Below are 16,113 nucleotides of genomic sequence, written 5' to 3' on the forward strand. Positions count from 1 at the left end.
AGGTAACGTGTACTTGTATAGATAAACAAAACCCACGAAGTTATATGTTAGAAATACAACCTGCATTTTTTATTTTTACCAGTGTACAACTGAGGTTCATTATACTGAACATTTGAAATTCTCATTTCACTTTTGTTTTATTTTATGTATGCTAGCAGACTTTTGATTAAAACTAAGAATTCATTTCTTACATTCTTATTATAAGATGTTGATGGCCAAAATGAAACTGATCGCAATATATTGTATTTATCATATGTGCATCATATCTGTGTGTACAGTCCAAACTGTACTCCACTTAAACAGTTGTTGAAAAGTTTCTCAGAATGCTACTTAATTAAATTTTTTTTGCTTTTATTTCAGAAACACTCTTAATTTTAAAAATAGTGAATTTAAAATCTATGTCTTCCATTTATTCTCAAACTTCGTGCAGTTTATAACTTCTACCTAAGTACATCAGGATTGAAAAAGAAAAACCTCATATTTTTATTCATACTTATTATCCAAACTTTTTTTTATAAATATTAGATTTAGTGCAAATAGTTTGAATTCAATTAATGTTTCATACAAAAAGTCATGTTCATTAAGTTCGGTAGCTGTGAATTCCCCAAATACTCATAATTCTAAAATAAGTTTTTCCATTTAATTGAACAGTTTTAAGTAATTTTAGTAGAATAAAATGATTAAATAAGATTTAAAAAAAAAAACCTTTCATTAGTTATTGCATGATATAATCAGATAAAGTATGTTTTGTTTTGAATGTTATGCAAAGCTGCAATAGAGCTATCTGACCTATCCATCCCTAACTTAGCAGTGAAAGACTAGAGGGAAGGCACCTAGTCATCACTTCCACCACTAACTGTTGGGCTACTCTTTTACCAATGAATAGTGTGACTGACCATCATATTAGAACACCCCCACAGTTGAAAAGGTGTGCATGTTTGGCAGGATGGGGATTCAAATCCACAACCACTAGATTGCAAGTAGAGTGCCCTAACTACCTTTTAGTATTCTATAAACAAGTTTACTTTAAGAGAAATTGTCAAGTTTCCTTTTCTCCATTTTTATAAAATCTATGAATACTTATAGTTTTATTTACTATGTACTACATTCTTTACATCTATAACAGTGAACACTCAGATTTTAAGAAGATATTAAGATGCATTTCACAGGAGCTCATAATTATAAATTTGAATAAGAAACCACTCACTACATGTGTAAAACTTTACCTGTATACCTGAGAGAATCAATCTCTACTTACCATGGTTAACCATGATTCCATATTCTTCCAAGAAGAAATTTATGTTTGTCTGAAATCTCTTCTCCCCTCCTTCACCAAGCATAACAAAAATACTTCCACCAGATTCCAAGTACTTCCTCATATAATTAAACTGTTAAAATTAAAGAAAATGACAATTACAATGATAGTTTTATGTTTGTCATTTTAAAGTGGAAAAAATAAATACCATATTTATCCAAATATAATGTGCATCCAAATTTGAAATGTTAAATTGAAGAAAAATTAGTTTTTTTACACATCAGTTGTACAAAATGTATTGAATAGTTTCTAAATACAGTACACAACTATTGATGAATTAAACATTTTTGGAAACCTTTCATTGAATTTTTTTTAAGTGTCAAGTTTATTGAAAAGTTTATATGTGGTAATACACTGAACTAATCAATCATCTTCACACAAATCTTTGTCATCACTAGAATTGTCACTATCATCAGATATAATGCACAGTCAATTTTTTGGGAGGTGTTTAGAGGGAAAAAAAGTGTACATTATATTCAGGCAAATATGGTAAAAAGTGGATTATATATGAAACATGAAAAAATTACAAACAAATAACTCCATATAAGATTATTTTATCAGTGTAAATAATATAAAAAGAAAATAATAGCCCATGTAATATGTGCATAAATTGGTGCCAAGACATATTAAGTTAGAAAATGATTTTATAAAATACCTTTCTTACATGTGATCAGTTTTAAAAAGAACGTTTAATACTTCAACTGACATTTTACTTTTAAGTAACCTGTGCAAATAAGTATTGAAAAAATTAAATATTAAACATTTTAATAACATAAGAAAGAAAAAATGCAAATACTATACCTAGATTTTATAAAGACAACATATATCATTAATTCTATTGGGCCTGCGTGTCTTGATTCAAAACATCTATTGTATGGTTTGTTCTATTGCAATGTGAAAAACAAATTACTGGATCAGAAGGATATTCTTGATATTATACAGTTTGTGCAAATAAAATATCATTTTATATGTGATATTTGTATGAATTCACAGCTCTGAGAATTTTGAAAATATTTCACAGTGACATGTTTTTTGAAAGTACGGTTATAAAAAAGGCTTCCCTTTGTTGGACATTTTAATTACTAATTTTTATTTCTTCCTAATTCCTTTTACACTTTTCCATAACATTTATATCTAATAAAACAGAAAATTGTATCTTAGTTAGTTTTTTGAATTTCACACAAAGCTTCATGAGGGCTACCTGCATTTGCCGTCCCTAATTTAGCAGTGAAAGACTAGACGGAAGGCACATAATCATCACCATCCGACGGCAACACATTTACCAACAAATAGTTGGAATGACCATCACATTATAATGTCCCCATGGCTGAAAGGGTGAGCACGTTTGGTAGGATGGGGATTCAAACCTGGGACCCTCACGATTTAAGTACCCTATCCACCTGGCTGTGATTGACAAAATTCGTATCTTTTTAGTTTAAAAAATATAATACACAGTTTCACAGTTTTTACAATCACTGGTATACAGAAAAATCTTTAATATACCAGCATTATAAACAAGCTGACTGTTTAACCATTCATCAGAAGGTTTCACCTAATATACAATATAGCATGTCCCAGAAGTATGGTTCAACACTTTTGCAATGATGTTAATAGCATCTCCCTTATTTTTGTTTACATCACCTGCTGACATATTGCCTATACACTAGTCTGCAGTTATAACCTGTGCTATTCAAAACTAACTGTTACTATACATTTCATTATATGTAGACATAACATAAGTTTGTATGAACTTCATTTGGTGCATGTATTTACATCAAACAATAGCGATTATCCCTGATATTCAACATGTCTACTAGATTTGCTGTTATCATGTTTGACTTTAAAGATCATCAATACTGGTTTTAGTTTTATTTGCTAACCTTTATCAATTTTTTATTCATTCATTATTTTTGTTTTTATACTATAATTTTTTTTGTTTTTCCGTAGGAGGAGATGTTAAACAAAGATCATGGGGTTAACACACAAAACATTTTTGGTCAAGATGTTACTAAAGTTTGTTTGATGCATGTGATTTTTATTCAGAGGAGGGGCCAGAATAAACATGAATGTACTATTGTATTTACTGCTTCTTATTACTGTACTGTACTTTATTGTCTTATATACATTTCTAGTTCTTTTATTCATTTCTGTTACTTGTAAGTACATCATGTAAACTACATGTATATACCCATATATAAATCATATGTATTTAGCACTGATTACAAAAATACTTAATGAGCAGTTTGAAATCGGGCCTACATTTCCCATTTGGCCTGGGCTTAATTACCAGCTTTGCACGGGCCTGTGTGTATGTATATATATATATATCAGTGTTGTAGTTGATACCTCAATGTCCAAGACCTGGACCTTGTAATAAATTACACAATGAAAAATAAAACAAGTTCTGGCCTGCACATACACATATATATGTGTTCTTTTTAGATTTCTTTTGTTATTCAATCACTTACTTAGGCCATTAAGGCCTAATGTGCACAAAGCCTACCACAGCCAACTTGACAGCAAATGGAAACCTCAAATGATGGAGTGCAAAATGATTTAGCTAAGCCTATCTCTTCTTGTTCCATGAAAAACATTTCTTTTACTCTCATACTCGAACATCATAATTCAAATGAAGTACAAAATGATAAAATAAACAAAAAAGTAGAACTCTAATTCTTGCAGTTGTTCACAAACATCTTTTCTTCTAAGAAAATCTTTACAAAAATTTCCATTCAAGTGAAAGCCATAATGACTTATATAGTTGAAAGGAACACTACCCCATGACTTCTCAAGCTGAGATACAAGTAATTATATCATACAATGACAACCAAGTTTGAGAAACAGTGACTGGTTAAAGATATAAAACTACAATAGAATTCAAGTTACATGGCCAAATTAAGCAAATTTGCAATCACTGATGTTTTTGTTTAGAGCATACTGAGCTCAACTCAAAATAAAAATTTGCAATTTTGTTTAATTTAATGTATAAAATCAAATAAATAAAACTATTTTAATGTGTTAAAGATTTACAGTACGTTCATTTTCTATAACTTTGTTTATTCAGCGGTACAATTTTTCCCTTCAAACAAGATGTACCCATCTGGAGGAGGTAAAATTGAGAAATAAACGACTTTTGCTCATGCTCAAATTTCTGCTGAATTATGATAAACTGAAATCTGATACTTAATAGCAGGTAAGTGTGAGGACAGTTTATTAAAAGAATGTGAAGATGTATAGGAATACATCAAACAAAATATTGTCTGATCAACACTTCAGTATATAGGTTGCCTATATAAATAACTTTCAACTATGCATCAAACAAGACCAACAGAGAAGTAAATTAAAACTGATCCTAAACACAGATTTAATGAGTTAATTATTTAAAACATTTTTGAGCATAGCATTATCGTACAATGTGTATAAAGGCCACAAAATTATATTAAGCTTGGACTCAGTGGTTGCATGGCTACATTTAACAATCATCTACCAAACCAAAAAGGTATACGACACCAGCTGATAACAGTCTAAACTTGTTCATTATTTCAGACAGTCTAAATATAAATAACAATAGCTAACCTCCGATTCTGTAAACTTTTCTCTTGGTCCTGGGAGAACAAAAACTGTTGCTTGAGAAAGAGAATCCTGTGAAATATCTTCTTTGTTGCTGAACACAAAATAAACACAAAGTAGTTGATTAAAACCTTAATAAAAAAAAATTTTTTGGCTAGTGAATTTTCTCAGTGTTCTAGTTTCTAGTGTTATATTTCATTTGCATACTGCATGTAACAAGCTTTCCTAAATAAAATCAGCAAGTATAACTAAAAGTAGCTAAAAGTTCATTCTAAACAATTTATCTTTAGACTAACTTTTGGGTAGTTTAACTCTGAGATATTTTATAATTATGTAACAAATTTTCCAAATACTAACAGCAAGAGCTGGGGTTACAGAACTGGTATCTTTTACACTTTTAAGGGTGAAACAATTGTGTACTCCTAACAACACTCAGCTTGATCAGAGTTTGGTTATCTTTTACTTCACTCTTTTGCACCCAGTTTTCAAGATTGAGTGTGTTTTGTTTCTAACATAAGTAAAAGGCTGTAACTATTGATTAGGTGGTGAAGTCTACCAACTATTAAAGTATTCTGTTTTATTACCATGTTGGGCTTTAATGATTTTATAACGTTTAATAATTCGATTCTACCTGCTTAAAAGTGAGATGTGTGAAAAGACAAAGTTAATATAAAACTGTAGCCACTAAGTCATGTGAAAATGTAGGGCCAAAACAGAACAGTGGCCTATAAGGTGCTTGATATAATTATTATTCTAATTATACAAAATTCTGATACTAATTAAGGTAAAGTAATCTGATGATAGGTAGTGATTATTTCATGCTTTAATCTGAAATACAAAAAGAAACTTGAACAACAGATTTCACATACTGTTTGTGTGAAATAACCAAGTATTAAAGACATTAATTCTCTTGAAGTAATACAATTAAAAGAAACCTTCTTAATGCACTGACCAGATTATTTATAGACACATACTAGCATCATTCATTGTTACTGAATACAGCTATACATAATTTTATATAGAAGTACAATTGATGGTAAGAAGAAAAATTTGTTAAGACAAAGATATATGACTGAATAAAGTCCAATTATGTATATAATGAATTCAAGACATAACCAGCATGTTGTTCTCTGCTCAAAGGTACAAGAGGGTTATCTGCAAAAGCCATTCCTAATTTCAGAGTATTAGGCTAGAGGGAAGACAGATAAGTAACACCATCCACTATCAACTCATGGCCTACTCTTTTCACATTCAATAGGTGGGATCTGACCATCATGTTATAATAAATCCATGACCCCAAAATGAAAAGCATGAATTTATTTTAAGAGGGGGGGAGATATAACACAATGCAAACCATGGAACCCCAGCTCCGCAGTCTGGCAAGCTAGCCAATGAGATACACTTAGTCCTACTTCACTGTGTAATTGGATGATAACACACTGATCTAGCTTTGCCAAATCATACAGACAGCATATATTATAATTTCTACTGAGACTTTGTATTATTTATACAAGAGATGACAAACAGTCATTTCTTAGTTAAGAATAGATTTGTTAGGTTAAAGTTAGCTTTAGAAATTGTATAAAACTGTTCTGCTTGACTTAGTTCAAACTTCATCAAAGTGCCTACATTTTGTAATTAAATTCTCTGGATAAATTTACATTTATAAGGATAAATTCATTTTTCAATTCTCTCTTGCTATTATTGCAGCTTGACCATAACTCCCTTTTGTAAATTAAAAGTTAGTACATGTTAAGTTAGTGTAAAAGTTTGAAATTTCTATCAGTTAGTACCAAGTTCATTAATTACCCCTTTTTTGTTGCTTGTGTCTCCAGTTAGGATTTTAAAGGTTTTATCCACTTGATAAAAATAAAAGTCCCATAAATAATTCAGAAATTGACAGTCTACAATGACACATGATCCATTTCAATAGAATTAACCTAATGACATTTTGATGTCCATGTCTGCCTTTACGTAAGTTAGTGGAATAGTTACTGGGTAATTTATTCAGAAGACAAGAGTGTAGACTCTGCAGTACTAAAAACAAGTTTCAATAGATTCTTGTTAATAATTAAATGTTCTTGATGTTGTTTGTAGTTTTAAAATTCTTACTTTGGTATTTCTAGAACAGCACATAGTATAAAACAGATTCACCAATATTTATTATATATAATTTGCAATTCAACTAGACCTTTACACAATTTAGATGCATTTAGTATGACTAAATCTTAACATTTATGTACATGGAAGGGTTGTTCCATTTACCTTATAACCTTCCAGTTATTCTTCAATCTTCTTTGCATAGTTTTCAGTCCATCATTTAGTTTAAACAGCTCGTTTTTGGATGCATTAAAAATAATTGTGTTGCTTTTTTCACGATTGGCAGAAACCTATAAAATCAAAATGTAAAATATTACTCTGTTACTAAGTTTAAGGCACAGAGATATGAATATTCATACATTAATTTTTAAATCAACATGAGGAATGTTTGAGATGCTCCTTAGTCACTTAACTTTTCTTCTGAAATCACTGACAGTTAAACTGGTGTCAAACTTTGAAGAATAATAATTAATTTTGTTAACATCTTGGCTGAAACTAAGCCTCTTTAATTTGTTTTAAAAATAGGAATTCTGTGCAACACCCATGTTATCATAATTTCTATCATGAATGATTTGGCACCTCAATGTTAATTTTATTCCATAATTAGTATCACACATTTTGAGAATTGCTAAGCTTTCATTTTTAGAAATAACATGGGGCCATTACCAACTAAACTACCTTATATGTTTAATATTAATACCTCTATGATTACTCTATTAGTATCCTAATTACTAATAAGTCAGATCTCATTAAACAAGAAGATTAAAATGGGAATCCTGACCTATAAAAGAAAACTGATGGAAGGTTTCATTAGTTTATAAGATGGCTAACCTTCTAAATAATTTTCCTTTTCTGTTTTTACAAGAGAAGATCTGTTCTTGTACATACACCCTTGAGAAAAGCAAAAATTTAAATGTGACCTTCATTTATCATGAAACCGTCAATCCACCTCTTCTAATCCTATAATTTAAATTGCTAGCATGCACTACTGTTAATGGCAACTAATTCTAAAAGTCAATTACCCTGTTATGAAAATGAAACTGTCTGAGCCTAGATGTATTTTCTATATCTTAAACCTGTGTTTTGTCTTACAATCTTCAAAATATAGCACAAAAATATCAGAGGTCTTTGTCCTATCAATCCCTTGGATAATCTTGTAAACTTCAATAACATATCTAATCCTTTTTCTCAAGAAAAAATAAGTTAAAACATCTTAACCTAGTCCTGCAAGATAATACTTCCATCCCAATAATAATCTTAGTAGCCTGCCTCTGTACCCTTTCCAAAGTGTCAATATCCTTTTTTAAATAAGAAAATACAAAAGACCAGGCATTCACCTCTTAGGCACTCCACTAGTAATACTGGCCATTTTTTTAAAAGCTAAACAATTTTATTAAATTAATTTCTATTCTTTAATCTAATAACTAAACTATGGTATACATACACTGAGTCTAATAAAACACAAGTAATTTAATTTCAAAATATTTCATTGACTTTGTATGAATATGTAAGGAATGTCTTTCCATTGTTCTTGTAAGTTATTTGTATACTACTGTATTAATATTATTAATAACTTTAAATTACAAATGTTATTTTTTATTCAAACAGTGTCAAGTCCCCAATATTTTTCAGAATAGAAATAAATAAGTTGGGCTTAATTACTATATATAACTGAGAGCAATATTGAAATTCACTTTTAAGTGCCTAATAGATTTTAAAATGCAAAATAGCATTACTTATCATATCATGGAATTAATTTGAAGACATCAAGTTCTGGGTAGGTAAGCAAAACATTCATAAAACTTTAAAAAGTTATATACAGTAGTTATTCACATATTGAGGTAAAAATATAGCCAAAATATAAATTTCAAAAACTTGTTAGACTGCAGTACATGTTGATTTAGTGGAATTATTTAACTTACTATTTCATTATTACTATTTCGTTTCTTTCTATGTCTTCTTAAGCTCTTAGTTAATAAATCATAAAATTAAAAGTGCACGCTGCCAGTTTCAATATTAAAATAAATATCGTTATATATCCTAACCTTAAACTTCAGGCTAAAGTAAAGTCCTAAGACAAAACAAAAGCAAATTGTGTAATGTAAGATTCAGATGCTAACTGATGTGAAACGACCTTAACATTGTTTTACACAGTTCAGTGTTAAAAATAGTAAAAGTAAGCAGGAATAACATGTAGTGTCAATGACAAATATTTGTTTTTAATATAATCCTTAAAAACAGCTACTAAATTAATTAAGAAATCTCAAAATGTTATTTACACTTACAGGTAGCACTGCATCCACTGCTGGTCCCATTTTAATTTAACGACTATCGTTGGATAGACTTGCCACTGCCTGTATTTTACACTCAAAGAATAAGCAAAATAAAAATAAAACACTCAACTGTCACATACGATAATATCATAAAGTATCTTTGAATTTGTTGCAATATTTTCTTTAGTCTAACAATCTTAATGTCTTACATCGCGCCACTAAAGAATGTTGTTGATACGAGATTATTTGACTAGTTTCTCCTTTATGCAAGGTGTCGCTATTTTACAAAACCCAATTTCCACCAGATAACGTAACAGTGGAAAATGTATAAACATTACACTATTTTAATATTCCATAACTAGGGTATAAAATTATTTAACTACTGAAACATAGTTTGACATAATAAGTAAATAAAATGGATATAAACTGGATCGAATCCTCGACTTCCCGCATATGAAGCGGTAAGAGTAGTCCCTCTAGCAGCTACAGATTTGTGCAAGAAAAGATTTAAACTTTTGTGGAATGAGTTGCAGAAAAGAGACTAAACACAATAAAATCAACATTTATTTGCAGCAATAACAACAAGTAAAAACCGGACACGTACATTAAACGTTGAATGGCGCTTTTCTACAGAAATTTTGTAGGAATTCTCTGAGATAATTATGTTTAGACTGAAAGAATATGAGATGATACACACAAACTACAATATCATCCCTCTTGAAAAGCGGGTGTTATCCACATCGTTGATTGTGCAAAATGAAACCTCTATGAATTTCTAAGCTTAAACATAGCGATGCTACTAAAGAACTGAATATATATCTCCACCAACATCAACCACGAGTAAGTTTAACGTTGTAAGTCCGTAAACTTACCACTGTCTCAGCAGTTCCACCCCTCCGTGAACCTGTCCATCACACAGCCTGTCATTCCGGTACAAAGAAAACTGCCGAAAGGTGACTGTATCAGCAGGTTTCAGAAAAGTTTTATTGTAAGGAGAGACACGCGGGATGATAGGACTGAACTAATGCCTTAATGTCATCGAGATTATAACGAAAACCTCGACAGTTCCATTGTATCAAAGTGGCCATTTTTATGTAGGTGAAGGAGAACTGGGTGGAAAACCCTCCGGTTTAAGACCACGCCGTTTTTCTTTACCAGATGGAGGTTGATCGACCTCCAAGGATCCTGCCCTTGATCAATTGGGCAGATCTCTGTCATCAGAGTGAGAATCCAATGACTGAGGTTGACCCAGGCAGTCACTGGACTGAATAGTAGAGACAGATATTGGAGTAGACATAGACCGGTCAACTCTATTATCCATGGAGGGCAGAAGACCCCTCACATGGCGTGAAAAAGACTCAGATGGAAGCACGGAAAGGTCCATCTGCACCTCCATTGTAGCAGTGGAGAGTAGTGCAGTGGCATATGTCCGAGATGGAGTAGGGAACAATAGCTTCCGAGCCTCTGGATAAGAAGTGTTGTGAACAGTCTTCAAATGCTGTACTTCTTCCCCCTCTATCCACTTAGGGTTAGACCTAAGTAAGAGGGGTGGGAACCACTACAATTAACACAGTGAGGGTCCAGTTTGCATTCGTAGGCGTCATGGTCCTTGCCACCACAACAAGCACACGTCATGGAACCACGACAAGATGTCTTTGAATGACCGAACCGCTGGCACTGAAAACATCAGAGAGGGTTGGGAATATAGGGCTGTACCTTACAGTTCAAATAACTCTCCTTAAGAGTGGCAGGTGAACGTGGTGATGAAAACGTCAAAATCAGAACTGAGGTCGGCACCATAATACCATCTTGACGACTGGAGACCCTTCAAACTGCTGAAACTCCTTGGCTGGAGAATCCAGCAAGGATCTCTGACTCGGGGATAGACTTTAAGTCCCTCTCGACAATAACTCTCCATGAGGAATTCAAAGAAGCATGGGGAGTAACCTCATTGGGTATATCCCCATTGGCCTTTGAATTCAAGAGGAGTTCACTGTACTTTGCTGTGGATGTTTCAACCAAGATGTCTCCAGAACGGTTTGTTTGTTTGTTTTGAATTTCGCGCAAAGCTACACGAGGGCTATCTGCGCTAGCCGTCCCTAATTTAGCAGCGTAAGACTAGAGGGAAAGCAGCTAGTCATCACTACCCACCGCCAACTCTTGGACTACTCTTTTACCAACGACTAGTGGGATTGACCGTCACATTATAACGCCCCCAAAGGCTGAAAGGGCGAGCATGTTTGGTGTGACGGGGATTCGAACCCGTGACCCGCAAGTTGCGAGTCGAACGCCATAACCATCTGGCCATGACGGGCCAACTCCAGAACGAAGCTTCTTACCTGACTTTGGAGAGCCAGCAAGCCCCTTTAAACTCTTCTGAATAAAAAAGGGAGATATTTGCCCTAAAGATTTATTGGATAGTGAATGTAAGATCAGAAAGCGGGGTACAGGTCTACATTGTGGTGGAGACTGCTGTTCAGAGTCTCCTATGCGTGGTCGTTTACCAATTAGCAGAGTTTTAAACTCTTTTTTTTATTGGGATTGGGGGATCCATAATAAAAGAAAAAATTCAGTGCCCACTAACCCCACAAGCCATGGAGTCCTACGAGGGGATGCACTACAATGTCAAACAAGGACACTGCAGCAACACCAGGGTTTCATGAGCACTATACCCAAACACTAGCATCAGACACGATGTCCCCAACATCCATTGAGAACGCCCAACACTGGTACTCAGTTGACCCTAGCCCGAGTGGACCAGCCGATTGACCCTGGGGGCACCCCAAGGCCACCCATCTACAGGAATTCAAGGCCAAGGTGGTGTGTTGCAGTGCCACAGACACCACTCAACCACCAGGATCCTCTCCTCCCCTTCAAGGGTCGCCACGCACGGCAAACACGTGGGTGGATGTTTATATCCCAGAGGAGATAACTGAAAATACAGAATCTTCCCTGAGAGGTCCCCTCACCATGTACAGGAATCCACGTCGAGGGGTTATTTGACTTTATATTTTCCATTTGTAGTGTATAAATTTTGTTTTTATTTCTTTATTTTTTCGCCAGTTTGTAGCATGTTTCAATTTTCTATTTAATTTCATTTACCTTTATTTGTTTGTGACTGGCTGATACTCTTTTCAATTTTTAATGTGTATTCATACTGAATGTTGTTGATTTTATAATTATTATTTATAATTTACAAGTATCACTGTGTTTTGTTTACTTCATTACGAACTCGTTCTATGTTCTTATATTGATAATTATTTTTGACTTTATTCTATTTTAGCTTTATTTTGAATTTGTATATTAATTTTGTACGTTGTTTTTCTAGTTTGTTGCTAGAGTTTATATTTGGTCAACCTTTGCCGTTTTCCTGTAAGTGTCTTGTGTTTACCTGAGGTCAACAATTTTAGCATTTTGGGACTTGCATTTAATTCTCCAGTTCAGCCGTACCCCAGTCTGCGGATATACAACGCTAGAAACCAGGTTTCGATACCCCTGGTGGGCAGAGCACACATAGCTCTTTGTGTAGCTTTGTGCTTAACTACAAACAAACCAATTCAGCCTGTAATGTTAAAATCTACTGTTCGAGGCTGAATACCCCTGAAATAAGAAAAAGTAAGATTGTGGTGATTGAAATAGTCATACATTTAAGTCTTCCATCACAAGTTTAGATTATATCTTTAGTCAGATATTATGTCCGTTTTTTTTTTGTTTGTTTTTTGCAAATAGTTGTATATCACTATCAAAAGTTCATAAATATTTATTGATCCTTTTATTCAGGCAAAGTTATATATTCCAGAAATGTATATCACTTTCGCCCATTGTCTGAACCGTCTGGGGAGGGACGAGCCCATCTCAAGGAGTGCTTCAGAAACTTCTCTATAAATATTACTTCATGGCCAGGTGGTTAGGGCGCTTGACTCGCAATCTGAGGGTCGAGGGTTCGAATCCCCGTACCACCAAACATACTCGCCCTTTCAGCCGTGGGGGCGTTATAATGTGACGGACAATCCCACTATTCGTTGGTAAAAGAGTAGTCCAAGAGTTGGCGGTGGGTAGTGATGACTAGTTGCCTTCACTCTAGTCTTACACTGTTAAATTAGGGACGGCTAGCGCAGATAGCCCTCGTGTAGCTTTGCGCGAAATGTAAAACAAACAAACAAATATTACTTGGAATAGTCGGTGACTTATGTAACGTTGGATAATGGTACGCCACATTTTTCGCGTTTGTTCTGAATTTTAGTGTTAAATTAGAATCCTTTTTGTTTTTGATACGTGTGTGCGTTTTAAAGAAAGGCTCCATCTTCAGCGCCAGTAGCTAGTAAGCGTAAGGACTTACACAATTTATATATGTTTTGTTTTATTTGTTCACTTGTGTATGTTTCTTGCTTTGTTGTTCCGGATAGATTTATTTACTCTCTGCAGTACGTTTCAGGATATTTTCAAACTTACCTGCTGAACACCAGTCTACCTGAATAACACACATAATCTAACTTCTCTATCTTTTCCAGTATATCACATGCAGCGGCTTTTTTTATTATTGTAATTTGTTATAAATGGAGAACTCGCTTGTTCAACTCTTATCTTTAAATATTGTAACAATTTGAAAAGGTGAAAGGCAACCAATCCTGATCAGAACTGAAAATTTAAATGCAGAATAATCGACTCATAGATTTCCTAAACTAATTTTGAAGTAGTAAATAAAGTACAATTAAATTTTCAATATTAACTAAATAGTATTCATAATAATTAGTGGCCAAACAAGATCTGTAATAATTACCCAAAATTAAAGCAAGATCTTTCCAACTAACTCTACATGAAATTATTTCATAAAATATAGAAATGGTAAAAGGTATTAAAATGCAAGATAATAAAATGCGTGAAAAATAATTAGTTGTAGAGAAACACATTTCAGATTTATCGCATACTCAAAGTACACTATGCATTATCAAATAAAATAACACAAAGGTTATCTGCAATGTGCCCACCGCGGATAGCGAATCCAGATTTTTAGCATTATAAGCCCTCAATCTTATCCCTCAGCCACAGAACCTACAGGAAGAGATATTGAGGTGCTGGAGCACTTGGAGTTCCATAAAATGTTACACCGAGCATCAATAATCAAACGAATATTCACAGCTTAATTATTTTTCAAGGATATAAAAGGACCATTTTATGGAGACTACGGCTATCTTGAAAGAGACATTCAAACTATTTGAATTAAATAAAAGGAGTGTTATTTGATTAGGAAAATGAAACTTTAATGTATCATTAGGTAAAAAATCGGTCTCAAAACACTGGCAGCATAAATCTAATAAGAGTCGATTATAGTACAGCTCATATGGATAAAGACGTGGCGCCATCTATAGCATACCTATGTAATTTCTACTTGTGTAATATACTATTCACTGTTATTTCAGTATACTTTTAACATCATCCTCAAACGAAATAATATTAAATAACAGAATTCATCGTTCATTCATAACAATTAAATTACCAGTATTCTTCCGTGTCTATCACTGTACTAGCTAATCTGTATTAAAACAAGTCTTTACTTTATAAATATTTATTTATTTTTACAATGTATAGCTGTGTTGTTTGTCATAATTACAAAAATGAGCTCCAAAAACACAAATATGTTTCAAATATGCTCTATGTGGATATCCGAGTCCTCAGTCATTTTCCACTAAGTAGAAAAACTCGTTTATTTTCATTTCAGGTCAGTTTAATGGCATTTGTCTCCCGATGGGACAGTGTTCAGTTTAAGGACTTACAACGCTAAAATTTGTGATATTCTATTTTGCTCGGTAAACAGAGTGTAGACAGCTCCTTGTGTACCTTTGCGTTAAAAATATGTATGTTTGTCTGTCACGCTCTGAATGGTTAATCGTAGAAACACACACACACACATTATATATATGTATATATATATATTGATTAATAAAAATGGTTCTTTTCAAGAGTTCATTACAAGAGAATTATTAATTTTTTTCAGTTCTAAAATTTCATATCGATATCAACTTCGATTCATCAGTCTTTTTATGTGCTGAACAAAGCTAGAAACTAGGTTTCGATACCCGTGGTGGGCAGATCACAGATGGTACATTGTGTAGCTTTGTGCTTAACTACAAATAAACAATTATGTGCTGATCAGTCAATCTGAGAAAAAAACTTATTAAGAACAAAATATTGTCTTTTTGTGAAGGAATTTCACGAAGAAAATGGTCAGAGGAAAAATCAATACGACTACTTAGGGAACCTGAGTGCTCTATTTTTCTGAATGCTCTCATTGGATAGAAATCCAACATTTTAACCAAAGAAATATTGCAGTTAATCTTATTTGCTTAAAAACAAACGCAAGGTAACTTTCCTTATTGGAATAACAAATGGAATGATAAAATATGGTTGTAAATGGCCCACTAGACAATCATATTGCAGATACACTATGATCCAAGAAATTGGGTTACCTGCAATTATTCATCACTATTTTTAGGAAATTTCCCGTTGAAGTGTTTCAACAGGCATCAGCTGGTAAATAAATAATAATCAATGGTATCATGATATTTGATAACAGTCATACATGAATAATGGCGCCCTCTTCCGAGCTTCAACCAGAATAAACCTTGTCATGCAGAATCAAACTACAGCACTCTTCATTATTGTTAAAATATAATACATAACATTCTTGAATATTTAATTTTTGCAAGATGCATCGAAATATGTAATTACTGTGTTTCTTTCAGACACTTTTGAAAAAGCTGCTATTAGTGAATGAATTAGTAATTACTATTCAATTAGTAATTTCGTGAATTAAAATTGATTGATTAGTGGTTGTTTTTAATTCAACAACAAAAA

The 16,113-nt window shown here is 33.0% G+C and overlaps 1 protein-coding gene across 1 annotated transcript in view; it reads right to left on the reverse strand.

Annotated features, from left to right (window-relative positions):
* The window catches only part of LOC106459178 (intraflagellar transport protein 52 homolog), a 26,387-nt gene extending 16,695 nt beyond the window's left edge, over nt 1-9,692 (reverse strand). The window contains exons 1-4 of the mRNA XM_013918777.2: nt 9,271-9,692; nt 7,151-7,275; nt 4,892-4,979; nt 1,259-1,388 (exon numbers count right to left, since the gene is read on the reverse strand). Coding sequence (XP_013774231.1) covers nt 1,259-1,388; nt 4,892-4,979; nt 7,151-7,275; nt 9,271-9,300 — 373 coding nt within the window. The 5' untranslated portion in view covers nt 9,301-9,692. The remainder of the gene's footprint in view (nt 1-1,258; nt 1,389-4,891; nt 4,980-7,150; nt 7,276-9,270) is intronic.
* Between the last annotated feature and the right edge of the window lie 6,421 nt (nt 9,693-16,113).

Source organism: Limulus polyphemus, unplaced genomic scaffold (genome assembly GCF_000517525.1).
Source record: "Limulus polyphemus unplaced genomic scaffold, Limulus_polyphemus-2.1.2 Scaffold572, whole genome shotgun sequence".
In the NCBI taxonomy this organism is placed as follows: Eukaryota; Metazoa; Arthropoda; class Merostomata; order Xiphosura; family Limulidae; genus Limulus; species Limulus polyphemus.